The 15,435-nt window shown below is 39.0% G+C and overlaps 1 protein-coding gene across 5 annotated transcripts in view; it reads left to right on the top strand.

The window, feature by feature from the left end:
* Positions 1-6,143: 6,143 nt before the first annotated feature.
* ANO4 (anoctamin 4) overlaps positions 6,144-15,435 on the top strand; it is a 244,889-nt gene continuing 235,597 nt past the window's right edge. For 4 of the 5 annotated variants that reach the window (XM_058420324.1, XM_058420326.1, XM_058420323.1 and 1 more), the window contains exons 1-2: positions 6,144-6,482; positions 10,138-10,374. In XM_058420324.1, coding sequence (XP_058276307.1) covers positions 6,257-6,482; positions 10,138-10,374 — 463 coding nt within the window. In that variant the 5' untranslated portion in view covers positions 6,144-6,256. The remainder of the gene's footprint in view (positions 6,483-10,137; positions 10,375-15,435) is intronic. The other variant, XM_058420325.1, reaches the window with a different exon arrangement.

Here is a 15,435-nt window from a genome sequence, read left to right as displayed (position 1 = left end):
CAGTCGCTACCAACTTGGACAACAAACTTCTTGTGAACATTCTAATAGAAATGGGTGCCTGGAGAACTTGTGAGAATTTGTGAGAGAGTATTACTCTCGCTGTGACTGCAAAAGAAGGCATTGCATGATTGGTTTTCCAAGAATTGGGTTAAGAATGTTTTATAAAACTTAAAAAAAATTTAAAAAGCACATAAGCTTAATTTAGGTCTTTTACTGCTTCCCCCTCCCTCAATAAGGAAATTATATTAAGCAGTCATGAAGTCATACCTATGGTCTCAAAGACCTTGGCTGAAGTTTCTGCAACATCATTGTTCAGGCCTTGCCTTCTCCCTCTTCACCCCCAGATCTCCAGTCACAACCTACAACCAGCTCAACCACATACTAGGACAGGCAGCATTGTCACACTTGGAAGATTGAAAAGCTGTATCTATCTCCCAAAAATAAAGAAATTTTGACCAAGAACAACCTGGCGACTAGGTGACTGCCACTGGATGTTGCCTTTGGAATGCTGGATTCTTCAGTAACCTCTCTCTAAAGTAAAATTTGCAGGTGAGCTCAACTCTTATTCTCAGCTCAGCTTTTTACTTCTCTGCAAATGCTCTTCTTGGGAATTCTCATCACCAGATGTTCTAGCAGATAATGAATTATGGTAGTGTTTGGATTTGTTTACCTTTCACTTGATACACAGATAAACACAAAGGAGTTTTAAAAACCAAATTAGAAATGTGGGTTTTGGAAAGTACTGCAGTGTCTGTAAAAACAATAAAGTGGTATTGTGACAATAAAGTGGTTTTAGCTGAACAAGTACCATTCTCTATAAAATCTGATTCTGCATAGACTAATAAAAATTCAAGGGCATGTGCTGTTACATTGTCTGAGTCTTCACAGATTTCTGCAGTTCGTGAAGTATAAGACAAACATGAGATGTAATGATGTCTCTCAAAGCAAGGTGAGTTCAGTGTTTTAAGAGGAGCTGGATATGTAGTGGTGTTCTGAGAGGCTCTTTGGAAACAAGGCTCAGGTTCTCTGCTTGCTTTATTCCTACACAGCAGGAATTCTCAAGCTGTACTCAAGCCAATGGGATCCTCTAGCTAAGCTCAAGAAGTTGCAAAAATGTACCTTAATGAGCAACCTCATAAAATGCAGTTAAAACCTAAGCTTGCCATTCAGTTCAACATGTGAAACTCAGTAATAACAAATGAGTTTTTGAAATTGAAAGTGTCTATTTTTGTACCTGTTCTTTTGCTCATACTCCTATATCAAGAACTAGAAAACAATGCTTTGTTTTTTGTTTTCTTTTTAAACAAAGAAAACTGCTTATGGCTCAGTTATTATGGGCAAAATGATGAAATAACAGCACAGAAATATGTGTTTTGAAACAGAAGTAAAAACATTAGGATTCTGTGTGTGGCTATGTGCTGAAGTCAGCCGTAGGTTCAGAAAATGAGAATAATCATTCAAATTTCTATGAAGTTTTCAGTAAGTCTGTGTTACCCAGTGGCAAAGAAAACTAAGCTTCTCCATTTGCTACCTATCAAATTGTTTATTTTATCCTGACAAATCTGGCACCTGACAGATCCCACTGCATTCAGAGTGTGTTCCTCTTGCAGAGGAGCAGGGTTGCCTTACATTCTAAAGTCAGCATCTGCAAAAGTGGGGCAAACATACCTGAGCCTTCTGGGCCTTTGGAAGAAACAGAGACTCTGGAGCTTGTGGAGGTCTGTGTGGAGTCTGTGCAAGACAATAAATTCATAAAAGTTACAGAGTTGAAGAGAGGATTTGTACTGCTCTGTGCAATGGGAAGGCTTTATTCAGTCTGCTCTGCTTGCAGAGCTGAGGTCTTTCTTTAAAGGCTTAGCTTGTACTTCTGTCTCTTTTACCTTGTATGAGGAAACCCTGCTGTATAATTCAAAGCCCTTCTGTGTCTCTGAGCACGCACACTTTCAGGTAAAGGTGAGACCTACCATACCAAGGCTCTTGGGACAGGACCCATTTGGTGAATGATGATGTTAGGTTATGTATTTCAGGCAGCTGACACTCTGCATGTCAGTCTTCACTCCTGTTGACTGAATGTTTGAGGCAGGAAGAGACAGTCATAATTTGCATCTAATACACAGTGAGGTTTTCCAAATAGATTGTGATTGATGCTTTCAATTATTTTTTTCGAGGTCTATAGCAAACCCTGTGTTATCCATTTGTCAGTACTTGCAACAAAGATGTTCTCTGAACAGAGTTCTCCTTATTAGATATGAAAACTTAGTTAAATAGAGAGGACTGAGTAAACTTCATGCTGCTGTGAAGTCTGATCTTTTATTTTCCACTTCCATAGTAAAAATTAAAGCTTTTAGGGTTTATTTAATTTTTTTTTTTTTTTTAAGCTGGAATGTCACAGTTATTGATGGGAAGAGAAGCTGTTAAACTTAAAGATTTCTTCCTGTGTAGGCTGTAAAATGCAGCAAGCCAGTCTCTTCTTGAGCTACTTGTCTTTTCATTAAAATGCCAATATATGTCATCAGTGTGTATTTTAAAAAAATAAATTAATAATTACTTAAAATTTTATAGTGCACTACTGACAAAGAGGATAACTAATAACTCCTCATCTTGAGTCATCTCGGTCCTACACTGAATAACTTCTGCTAGAGTTTGGCCTTCAGTGCCTTGCATCAGGTTTTTCAGGAAAGATGTTTATAGTCATTGTTCTCCCAGGCTTTTTCTGCAGTAGGAATTTTTAATGATGTTGCAGTCCCTAGTGTAAACATAAATGATTGTTGTAAATTAAATGTTTCCCATGCAGTATGCTCCAACTCTCCCCAGACCCTCTGCTATGGTATGTGAAAGCAGTGATTTGCAGCGCTTCTACCTCATCTTGGGTAGCTAAACAGACGATCAAAAAAAAAATCCATCCTGTCAACCACACCACTGATGAAGTGGACGTCCATAGTTGTGTATTTTATTGAAATAACATGAAAAGTCACAGTAAGTTCACAGTCAAGTTGAAGTTACCTGACATATAAGCAGTCTGAGGTGATTAGCTGAAAATCAAGGTTTTTGTTAGTGACCTACATCCTTCTGTGTGTAAGCAGAGCAAAAGTCTTTCTTGTTTTCTTTTATATCCAAAGCTGCTATTTACACTTTCTCCTTCCACAGGAAGGAGTCTCAAAATCCTTGGGTAAGAAGACAAGGAAACCTTTTGTGGTTTTATCGCCTGGCTCTGCCAGCTGTTCTACCCACTGCTCTGCAATGAGACAGGTGGAAGAAACAACTTGTCCTTAATAATTTATAATTTTTGTCTTGACCTGTAGAGAGGCAGTGTGATCTCCATTATCTGCCTATGATTTGCAATCTGTCCTGATCTTGATGCATTCCCTGTGCAGAGGAAAACAAGCTGGGATAGTGGAGGCTGGTACTGCTCTTTCCCACAAAAATAGATAACACACTCTGTGGAATTGACAGAATAAACTCTTAAATGCTTATTGAATCCAGAAAAATATAGAAGGAGACTGGATGAAAAAATGGATACAGTGGGTCATGGTTTACATGTCCTATTTCAGGAAACTAATTTAGCCAGCTAAATTAGGCAGCTAGTTTCTTTGTGTTGTATTGTTACTTAATGGTAAACAAGAGTAAAGCTCTTATCAAGAATTATTCACAGACTAGAGTTTTCATCTTACTGCAGGTTACTCGAATTGATCCTTCTCTCTTCATTTATGGGAGAAATTTATGAAGGCTCACCTCCTAAAGCAGCTCAGTGAAGCTAAGCAGTGAGAATATGCCCTCTTCTGTACAACACAATCTGCTGTGCATCTTTTCTGGGTTGAGTGCAAAACTCTGTCCTTGGATGTGTATCCATAGTCTAGATATGAACCAAAGGAAGTTACTTCACAGGTCAGCAGATGCAACGTGAGTACACATTGCACATAATACTTTCATGTATACATGTTTTTATTTTCCACTAAAAGTTCATATAAATATCAGTTCTTGTCGAATCCAGATATGAATTAATAACAGCCATGGGAGATCTGGCTCACCCAAGGCAGCATACCTCCTCCAAGGAGAGGCAGCCAAAGGATAATTCGCTTTCTACAAAGGGGAAAGGATAGAGTGTTTGCTAAGATGTAAAATAATTTAGTCATGTCAAATCCCTGTTAATATAACATGCCCTTGGTATCTGGTTATGTGCTAGCCAGTCTACCAGCTAACACCAGTATTTGAAGGCTGGACAAGAAGAGGTTAAGCTGAAAATTTTGGCTTAAGGCACACAGAGATAATAAAAAGCTAAAAACTGTTTTTCTGCTTAATCTCAACTTTGAAAAAATTCCCATGTATGCACTTTCAGTTTTATGCTGTGTGTGAATGTCAAATATGCTTAGCTGGAACAGAATTTCTTGAAAGTAATTATTGTTGTAAATATACCTATAAACATACCAGAAGTATGCAAGACTAGAAAACGCTGATATAGGCATAATAGTTTGGGGGGCAGGATTATTTAAGAACTAGTACTTTTAGTCTGGTATTTTGAATTTTTTTCTGTGTTAGCTATATGTCATCTATTCCCAACATGTATAGTTTAAGTGGAAAGAAATTAATAAAGTGGTTTATTCAGAACAGATTATATCAAAAAAGGAAAGAAAATTTGGGAATGAGATGTCTCAATCCTTTAACTGCTTCAAAAGGTCAGAGCATTTGGAGAACCTTTTTCAGAGCAGGTAGCCCTATGCAATATTTCAGGCCAGATAAACAAGCAGAGCAGGTGGCAATGCAAGCTCTGATGACAGGATTGATCCTGTCTCTCTTCTACCCTCCTTCCCTGCACTGCAGAGCTTTTAATCAGACTCCTGGGATAAAAAGAGCAGTTAATACAACAGGGGGAGTTTTACCCTGGGAGAAAAGGGGTGTTCTGCTTTGCCTCCCTAGCATGTTGAGGCATTTCAGGTTACTGTTTACAGGGGTTATGAGTCGTTGAAAACCGATACAGTCAGACAAAGTCCCTCTAACTAGTTAAAGTTACAAAGTGCTATGTTTATTCACCAGCGGGCAGCACGGGAGTCATCTCTGCAAGGCGCGGCCGCCCCGAACAAGACTTTTTGCTCTCTATTTATTTTCCAAGCTCTTATATACAATACATATGCATAACCCCAGCACCTTCCATCCCCGCTCTGTATTAAAATGAGGCTATCAGTCCTTCACACCCGCGCTGTTCTTCTCTTGAATTGGGTCGGTGGTCTCGAATTGGGTCAGTGGTCTCAAAGGATGAAGTCAGGAGAGTCTTCATCAGGTCTCTGTGACCCTCTGGCATAATCCAAGGTCCTCTGCTTCGTCATTGATGGATACCAAGTCCAGGTGCTGGCCATTGTTCTTAGTGGTCTCAATCTGTTCTTATGTCGGTTCACTTACTCCACTTTTTCTATAAACAAGCTCATAATATAACAGTTAGCTCTAGCTTCGGCATTTAATAATCATTAACCTACCATTTACTGATCTAACTTACATCTTGATCAATATAAATTGCTTCTAACCCTTAGCTAAAATCTTAACTCTTTAAAATCATGTTTCAGTTAAGTGGGATGGTCTGGGAGCTTTAGGAGTTTCCAGCAAGTTGGCCACACACAGCTTAAGCTTTTGGAAGAAAGTGTCAGGGTGAGTGACTCAGGTGGCACAGTCTGCCTCCTATGGCATTGGTGAAGAGAGGAGCTGGCTGGGTCCTGACCTGCAGTTCTGAACAGGAGCAGGTGAGGTGGGACCTCAGGTGGAAATGTAGCAGTAAAACCTGCCACTGAAGTCTTGGACTTAGATTTGTTTTGTTATAATATGTATATTTCTCCCCATATGAACACTCCTTTTAATGTGCAATCTTTTCTGCAGATATATTTGACACACCCCCCCCCACCCCCCCCACCCCTTCACCCCCTGCAGCAGCCTCATTTCTCTATGCAAGGACTGTGTCTGGTTTTACCACCACAGCTCAGGGAGGAGTTAAGTGAGTAAATATATGTGTGTTTTTGCAAATGTGTTTGTGCCTTGTTCTGTTCCCACCTCCCTGAGGGAGATTGTTTCCCTATGGAGCAGCCTGATTGGAGCAGCAGCCATGTGAAAGGACAGCAGCTCCTGCTCCACTTCAGCTGCAGGAGGGGAAAGGTGTGTCTAACTGTGAAGATCAGGATTAGCTGGAGAAGTGGGAGAAGAGAGGAGAGGAGGGAGGGGAAAAGAAGAGGAAAAAAACCCTCAAGCTTTTGAATGGCAGGAGTGCAGTTCTGACATGTGGGCAGCATGTGCCATCCAGGCTTTAGCAGAGTGCAGGAGCACAGGTGAGAGGCGCTGGCTGGGCAGCAGCAGAAAGAAGCGCCGGAGCAGGATGGGGGACTCTAGGGCACCAGGAGACGGGGGAGGTCTGGAGGTGCACAGGCCACCACAGACACTCTGCTGTCACCCTGCAGCACACTCAGCCTGGAGCCCAGGTAGGGCAAAGGCATGGACTATGCAAGGTATGTTATTTTTTTGTCTTAGTTTTGGCTTGTTGTGTTATAAGGCAGAAGCAGGCATTTACTGAGTTACGTGCCTGCTGTATAGCATTACTGCATTTATGGGGTACGAGGAGCATTAGGGAATTGGTTTTGAGTATTACTGCTTCAGGAGAACATACAAAAGTCAAGGTTTTTAGGGACAATTTTTGAGCATGGTGTTGTCTGTGAGAGAGCAAAGCTGGGGACAATCCAGCAGAGAGAAAACTCAGAGCTGTAAATACACCACTTCAGAGAAAACTGCAGAGAGAAAGGGAAACCTTTCTAAAGTGAAACAAGTGCATAAAAAGTGGATGCCTGACAGGAAAACCTGGGGGTCTAGGGTAGCCAGGTTTGTATCCATGTTCAAGCTTTAAGGTTTACTCTTCAGGGCATTGCCTCCGCAATGCTCTGAGGGACTATCAAGCCCCTTTCAGTCCTCTTCACTTGGAAAAATTATTCCAAGGTATAAAATTTATTTTAATTTCTATATTTCTAATAGAGGTTGCATGTGTTTGTTTTCCTGCAAAGCATATGTAAATACCTGGGAATGGCATGAAACATGTGGCTGGAACATTGTCTGTGGATTCATAGGTGTCCTCTTGTTTCCAACCTCAATTCCATTAGGTTGCTTAAGAGCCGCCTGCAGCACATCTCAGGCAACCCTTTCCTTGCCTTGATGTCTCTGTTGAGAGCTATATACAGCTTTCCTTTGCTGTTATAAGTTTGAAATTTTTACTTAAAATACATACTTAAAAGGTATGTAATCATCTGCAAAAGTCTCTCTCTCTCGCTCGCTCTTTTTTTTTTTTTCTTTTTTGCAGAAACACCCTGTGCATGGATCAGGCAGTTAAACACATCTATCTGTACTGCTGCAGGGTTAGCCAGCATTCCTTGCATTTTGCAATGATCCCTGGTGTCGCAGGGTGTTACCTTGAAAGACATGTCTTTGAACTCTGACAACTTTTTCAAGTGGCTTTTTTTGGTTTGGGTGAAAAATTTTCAGGGAGCTTTTTCCCTCCTTCCAAGAAAAACCCCAACTGAAGCCAAAATTTTCCGCAAACAAAACAGTTATGACTTTGCAATTTAAGTATTTAAAACTATTGCATTCACTTCTCATACATACACTCTCATACTTTCATGGGTATGTGTGTGTTTGAATATATTTTCATATATAGGTACACTTATATATATCATTGATATATACACATTTCTATGTATGTTGCTTTAATTAGACATTTATTTTAATGTGACTGCTAGAAGCAGTTATGGTGAAATCTGTTCCTAAGCGATGTGACTAATGAGATTAAACAAAGTAAAAAACTTGGATAGCTTGTCTTCACTCAAGAGTGCTGAGTAGTTTTCTTTATGAACTTTATATAGTCTAGCTTGGTTTTTCAGCATCAGATTCTGTGTGTAATATGCTTACAGTTGCAGCCTATGCTCTCTTATAGATAAAAATGAAAATTAAGCTGATGGTTTTAGTATAGGTAAAATGGTCTTGCAGGGGTGAACAGATAAATAAGACAACTAAAAGTCTCTGATGTGATGTATCTGTGTTGTTGTTTGTGTTTTGGGGTTTTTCCTCATAAAATATCAATTCCATGTAAATGAGTTTATGGAATGACTCTTTATTGGTAAAAGTGAAAATCAATGTTTACAGGAATTTATACTGAATAAAGAAGTAGCTGCAAGGGTATTTTAAAAATCTGAACATAAATATTTATGGATTTTTTCATCAATATATCAGCAGTTAAAAACAGCCATAAATTCCATATCCTGTACACACATATATTTTAATGCTCCCATTTTCCTGAGCCTTCATGCTAAAGCAGTCAAGCACCATGGGATAATCACAGTCTTTAGTCCGTGAATATCTGTTTTAAAATAAACCCAAATTACAACTATGAAAGATGAATAAAACCTGTGTCCTTTGAAGTTAGCCAGGCAAAGCTCCGTGTTCAGTGAAATTGATGGTCTCAAATGTGCTGAATGTTTGCAAGAGAAATAGAACAATATATTGTCAGCTAATTCCCTATAAAATCCATCAATTTATATTTAAGAAAAACCATGAGCCAATATGAAAGTAGGGAGGATGGAAGGGTTTTTTTTAAACATAGTGTCTATTGCAATACTGGCTACTATTGAACATTATTTTATTACAGTTCACTAAACTTTCTGCAATGACACTGAGCTCTTTCTCTGGAGTGGACGCACTTGAAAGTCCTTGATGTATGGGTCTGTCTGTCTAGTGGGAAACTCAAATAGCTCTGAGGGCACACACACTTATTTGAAGGGGATTATTTCCTAACTCCTAGAGGCTCCTATTCTGAGACAACTGATGAAATATCTGGGTTTTGTTCCCTTTTAAGGGATCTACCATTAGACACCTGTTGCTCTTCAGGTGCTTAGTTTGATGCTTAGTTACAGTAGGTGACAGAAATGTGGTTAGAGCAACTGAAATGACACTTACTCTCATACTGCTCTTGCAGAACTTATGAGCCAATTATGAGTCACCAGTGCCAATCAGGCCTGTTCTACTGTTACATACTTGGTTTTCTGCAGGCAGTTTCAGGAATTCATTGCATGATCGTGTCTGAGCTCTGAGTTTCTGTGTTGTATTTCAGTCCTGGCTTGATGCAGCTGCCAAGATCAGACTTGTAGTCTTGTTTTGAACGTTGCCATAACAGCCTGAGGGAGCTTGTGTGACAATCAAAGGTTTGATTGGTCTGCATTTGAGAGTCCAGTTTTGTAGATGGGACATTTTGTATACCGATGCTCCTGGTCTTGCAAGTATCACAAACATTAGAGTGAAAAAGTAAGAAACTACTTGTAGGAGAGACGTATAGAAGTCCCCTTATTTTGCAGTCATAGGTAATTTTTTTTCCTTTTCTGTATTTTGGGATGGGATGTTGGTGAAGCAGCAGAGGAAATATCATGAACAACAGAATAATCTCTTCAGGGTTTCTCTCCTCCACAGTCTTGTGTCATAATAAGCTCTATGGTTTTGTGTCACAATGTCATATGCAGTTGAGCTTTTAGTAAGATCGAATTTGAATCTTCAGAAAGTGTTAAACAGAAAATCTGAAATAGTAGAAATCCTGAACCCCTGATTGGTGGATAAGAGAATTGCCAAGGACTGCAACATAAGAACAGAGAAGTGCATTGTGACAGAGGGATGGCTGTTTCCCACTTCCTGATTTCCACCGAGGCTTGAACCTCACAGGGGTCAAAAAAATCACAGCAAGTTGGTGATTAAAAAAATAATCAACACTGGCTTTCCACTTATCCTTGAGAAACTTTTAGATTGTAATGTATGAGTGAGTTCCTGCAGAAATCCAGGTATAAGAAAGACCAACACGATCTGAGAATTCACATTGAAATTAGAAGGTTTATTTCGTGTTAAATGTATCTTGTTCAGAACAAGGAGAACACATGCTGAAAGTATTCTTTCAGCATTATACCAGCATTTAACAACATTACTCATAGTGGACCAGAATAAAATATGGCATTCTTTTCCAGGGGACAAACTTAATGATCAAAATAGGGATTAGCATTACCTTGCCATAGCTTCCTTGTCCAGAATTACAAGCCATACAATAGAAGGACATGTGTTTTAACTCCAGGTGTTTGTTGTCAGGTTCTGAAGCTGTTGGCCCTCTTGCAATAGGATTACTTCGCTGGAAAAACCTGTGTGTTAATGGCAACCCTCCCCTCAGTCTCACCGTCCCTGAAGACGCCTGTGTTCCCATGTGTCAATGTTTTGCTACACAAAATGACTTCTCATGTCCATTATCCTGTCCAGCATCACTTTCAATCACTCCAGTGCCTTCTTACAACAGTAGTAGTCAAGAAACTTTGAGTCAAGACTCCACAGGTAAGTGATTATTTGTTTTTCACTTGTCCAAGCTTAGTTTGATCAGCAGTTTTCATGGTCAATATAAAGAGCTGTTTCTGCTGCCAGAGTGCTTTGATTGCTCCTAAATAAGGATCAGACCACAGAAATATCATGCAAGGATTTATGGTTATGCAAAGTAATCCTTAATCTAACAATTTCCCTCATGGTTTAAAAGTATCAGAAACAAAGATGTTCTCAACAGCAATAATACCATTAGTGTTTTCTTTAAAAACGTTTTCTGGTAAGCCAACTGTTTGATGAGGGTGCATCCATGGCACATGGAAGCATTTGAGGACAGTCTCTTCTGTGCCTGTCATAAAACTTTGTTTGATGGAGGATACCCTCATATGTCAGTCATGTTCAAAATGCTACTAGCACCTGGCTAATCACAAAATAGGGTGTGCAAGGAGCATCCAATTACCTCCATGGGAATGCACTTGTGCTCCCCCCCGCTAAAAGACTGACAGCTATCTGGAGCTATCAGAGGCAGCAGCAGCATGCTGATCACTGGTGATGTGCTTTCCCACTGAGATTTGGAGGTCTCAGGGTCGGCTAGAAAGGTGACAGCTGCTGAAGAGTTTTAGTGTTAGGATAAATCACTTGACTCACAGTCTGGTTGCATTTGTCTCTGAGAGTTCTTTATGACAATGATGATAGGAAGTGGGTCATGAGCTCAGTGAAATTTTCTGGCTGCCAAGGAGTCATCTATATACTTCCTAATTGAACCCCTGTAAAAGCATTTTAATTCTTGCTGCCTATGTTGTGTTGCTAAGTGGAAAGAATTAGAAGGTTCTGCCTAGGTGCCAGGTAATATAATGGTATATATGGAGAGTGAGGTATTAGAAGATCCAGTATTGAAAGGCATAATGCTGGAAAAGTCTAAACACCTAGAGGTGGTATGAATATCTACTGTTGACCTAGTTCTTAAAATTGTAACAATTGCTGGCAACAGCGGCTGAATATAATCTGTAGTAAAAATGATAGTCAAATATGTACATTACTGTGGTTTGTATTTGGCTCTTTTCATTTTAACTACCACAGTACATCAATGTAATTTAGTATAACTGATGAAGACACTACTGCATGTTGCCAAAAAATAATGGGCCTGAAACTCTATGGTGGTGCTGAAATCAGATCAAAACCCATTTCTCCCTTCCCAGAACTTTCTGATCTAATGGCTCATCCTCTGAACCTGACTGGATGCTCATGGCAGCTGGAAATCCCGGGCTCCAGCACTTCAAGTACCATTCCTAATATCTGCTTTGACGGTGACACTTGCTTAGCAGGAGCATTAGGGCAAATGCTGAACAGCTTCAGGAAGGTTAAATGTTGTGACTTTTATTTATGGGGTTTTTTTCTGCTTCCAGTTAAGAGCTATGTAAATATGCACCTCCTTCTTCAATGCAGTATTGATTGTATGAACTCTGACTATATTCTGTAGGCTTAATTTGCATCTTTGTTTACATTACCATCTGTTTTACTGATACAAATACTGTACTGCTGTGAGACAATATTTTTCCCACATGATGAGTGGGAATTTGAAGTGGTTTGGGGACAGTGAGGTGGCAAATGAGGAAGCACTTGATACCTAGAGGTGATGTTGTGGAGAAGGGAAGAAAGGTTAATTTAAAATAGAAGAAAATAGTAGCATAATAAAAACATTAGTAAAACTTGATAAGGAGCTGTTAGCATTGAAGAATTAAAGTATGGATACATATAGCCAAAGATGCCATTAGAATATTATATTAGCAAGCCAAATACAAATGCCCTAATTTTCACCTTAGTTTAAGAAGCCACAAGGTCTTTGAAGAGCTGACACTGAGATGTTTATGAAAATGTTATACTGAAAAGCAGCATGGTGTCAGGTCAGCACTGAAACAATGTCCATTTTAGCAAGGCAGGGTGGTCCTGGTTGAAAGTACAACTTCTAGCCAAGAAGGTACATCCTTCATCCTTACAGTTAATATCACAATTTCTGTATCCAATGAAACAATTTATACTCCGTGGGATTTTTTTAAAATATAATTTTTAAATATAATCCTGCAGCAGAGTAGAGGGTACTACGTGTAACCAGGGTGTCTTATCATTATTGCTCAGGGGCAGAATGGTGTTGTGTCAGCAGCTACTTCTTAAGGCTGGATATCATGTCTGCAACTCCCATGTTAAAGTGGGCTTCATTAGAACACTTTTAATGCAAAGATTCCTCCGGTTTTTTAAACTACGTCACTTTTCAGGTACTGTCTTGCCATGATTGAAAACTTGTTTGCAGCACACAGCACATCATTGGAAGCTCAGCACATCATTTCAGCCTCAGCTGAAATGGGGGAGTTCTTGAAAAGACAGAGGGAACTTAGATATCTATTAATGATAATCTTAGATATATCCAAACTCATTTATGTCCAAAACTGCTTGATCAAATCATTTACAGGTACTTGAAATGCAGAAGAATACCATGGCACAGGCTTACTGTGCTGCTTCTTGTCTGTGCATTTACAATTAATCTCTCTATAATATTTTAGTAGCAAATACTTTACAAAACAAAGTATGCTAAACCACCAGTATATAATGCATGCAACACATACATTATAGTTCAAAATAATTCTTTTTTTAACTACTGAAGATGGAAAAATTCTGTCTGCTTCCATTCGAGCAGGACATGTTCGGGACCTTGTAATAAACTGTGCACGGTGATGTCTGAGCTGGATTTTAATGTTCAGAAGATAGTGAGGCAGAAAATAAGATATTGATGCAAAAAACCCTCTTTGTATTCTGATACACAGTATGAAAGATAATTCTGCAGCTTGTTTTAGTGGGTGCTTTGCACCTTACTTGAAACATTAGTCCCAATTTAGTGCTTTTGTTGCTTTGCAGGATTTTGCAATGCCAGACATTTACAGAATAATTAATGCTAGTAATTTACAGAGTGGTGTCAAATTTTTTCCTTGGATATAGGAGTATAAAAGACACCAGAATTAATCAATTTCATGGACTGTGGAAGGGAATTCCTGAATTTCTAGTACAAGTTGTGATTTGAAATAATGGGTTTTTGAGAGGATTGCTCTGGTCAATAAAAGCTAGGCTTCTGTTTAGAATGAGACAAAATATGAGTTATTCTTTGCTCATTTTGTAACCTGGAAACTTTGTGAGGGAGTACCAGAGAGGGAGGTCATTGTGGTAAATATTTCATAACAGCATATTGATTTTTAGCTGAAGAGTTCCTGTTGATTAACTTTTTCTCTTCTTATGATCATTATTCAATGCTTAATTACATTGTACACTATATTCCAGAATATCCAGAAGATTTGCTAGACAACACCAGCTGGATTGAGATGAATAGATTTGCACAGGGCAGAAATGAGCCAGGAGCTGAACAATACCTGTGAAATTTGCGTCAGCTGCAAATTCTAAAGGAATACAAAATACCATAAATCATTAAAATACTGGCTATAACAAGAAATCTGTGCCTTTTTGAAATGTATTCCCATTTTTCCTATAATAATCTGAATGATTTCATTCAACTGCTTCTGACCTGAAATTAATGCACCTTCAGCTAGACTGTATTTCTCTTGTTTGTTCATTAGAGGGACCTGTTCCTTTGTACGCTAGATCAGCTGTCTATCACCTTGTTTTCTTCAAGGTGGTTAAAGACAGCTTGATTTATTGCTTACTTACTAATTTGTCACTATCTCTTTTCAAATATCCATGTTTGGCTGACTGGGCTGTAATTACCTGGACTACTTTATTTGCCCTTCTTCACTGTTATGGGACCTTACTCCATCCTTACTTCAGTGGAATAATCTCAAAATTTTATTTAGGCTGTTAAATCCCAGCAAACCAAAGGTAAAGTAGACAGCTACATTATTTTCCTTGGTCTGTGTCAATCCCTGGTGTGTGAATGTCCAGAACACAGCTATTTCAGGAGAGCTTGTACTTCACAGCAGAGACAGGGAAAATGCAGAGGACTCAAGACAGACCCTCTTCAGGGATGCATTTGGGCCTGTCTTACAGCTAGACAGAAACACACACTTTGGAAAAAAAAAATTATCATTGTAGTATACAATTTTTACAATCATAAGTAAACCTGAAAGAGTGTTCCAGGTTTATTCCTCAAATCTATTGAAAATGTGGCTGCAGCTCGTGTCCCCTCTTTTATTTACATGAATTCCTGTGACCTCTTAATTTTATTTTGACGTGCAATCATGGCATGAAAACTTTGCCTTTTACTACACTGCAAGCCATTGCACCCTGCTGTGAATGCTGTATTTGACATAGAAAAAAATAAAATTATTTTTATATGTATTTCTTACTTTGTAGGTAAGTACATACTTATAGGTATTCGTTGATTCTGCAGTTGTCTTGTCTTGTGCATCTTTTAAGTCTTAAATTGTGCGATGACAGTAAAAACCTATATAAAAAAAATAATTTGTGGCATTGCCTACTTTCTAGCGTGGTATAGGTTCCAGTTAAATCTATTTGATAAGTTAGATGCAAAGGAACTAGATCCAATGTTAACTGGATTCTGTAAAAGGATGTATTGCCCTGCCTAGGAACTTATTTGTCTCCCTGAAAAGAAAATTATACTTAGAATTATAATGTGAATAAGGAGATGATTGACAGGGACACGACAACAGCCTTGAAAGGGGGAGTGCAACACAGGAGGAAGATGAATAGTGGAGTTTTCCCAGTACTGGTTTGGGAACAAGGTTAATATTTTAATGGATGACTTCTGCCTGGAAAGGAGGAGCGCGTTGATGAGAAGTGCTGATGAGTCTAAGGTGGGAGACATCATCACTGCAAAGGATATTCAGAATGTCAGGTAAGAAAAAATGGATGCATTTTGGGAACAGAATAAGGGAAAAGTGATGGTATACAATGGTGCAGGTTTTGCTACTGTCTATAGCAGGATTTTTTCTTTTTCTCCAACAATCTGTGAGTCCTCAGCTAGAAACAGTAGAGGAACATAAATTCAGCTATTACTAGTAGGACTCTAGCTATGAAAAAAATACATGGAGGCCTGGGATGCTTCAGGTGAAGTACTTG

The sequence above is a fragment of the Hirundo rustica genome, chromosome 4 (assembly GCF_015227805.2).
Source record: "Hirundo rustica isolate bHirRus1 chromosome 4, bHirRus1.pri.v3, whole genome shotgun sequence".
NCBI classification, from domain to species: Eukaryota; Metazoa; Chordata; class Aves; order Passeriformes; family Hirundinidae; genus Hirundo; species Hirundo rustica.
Note: the sequence above shows the minus strand (reverse complement) of the source record. Positions and strands in the feature narration are given on the sequence as shown.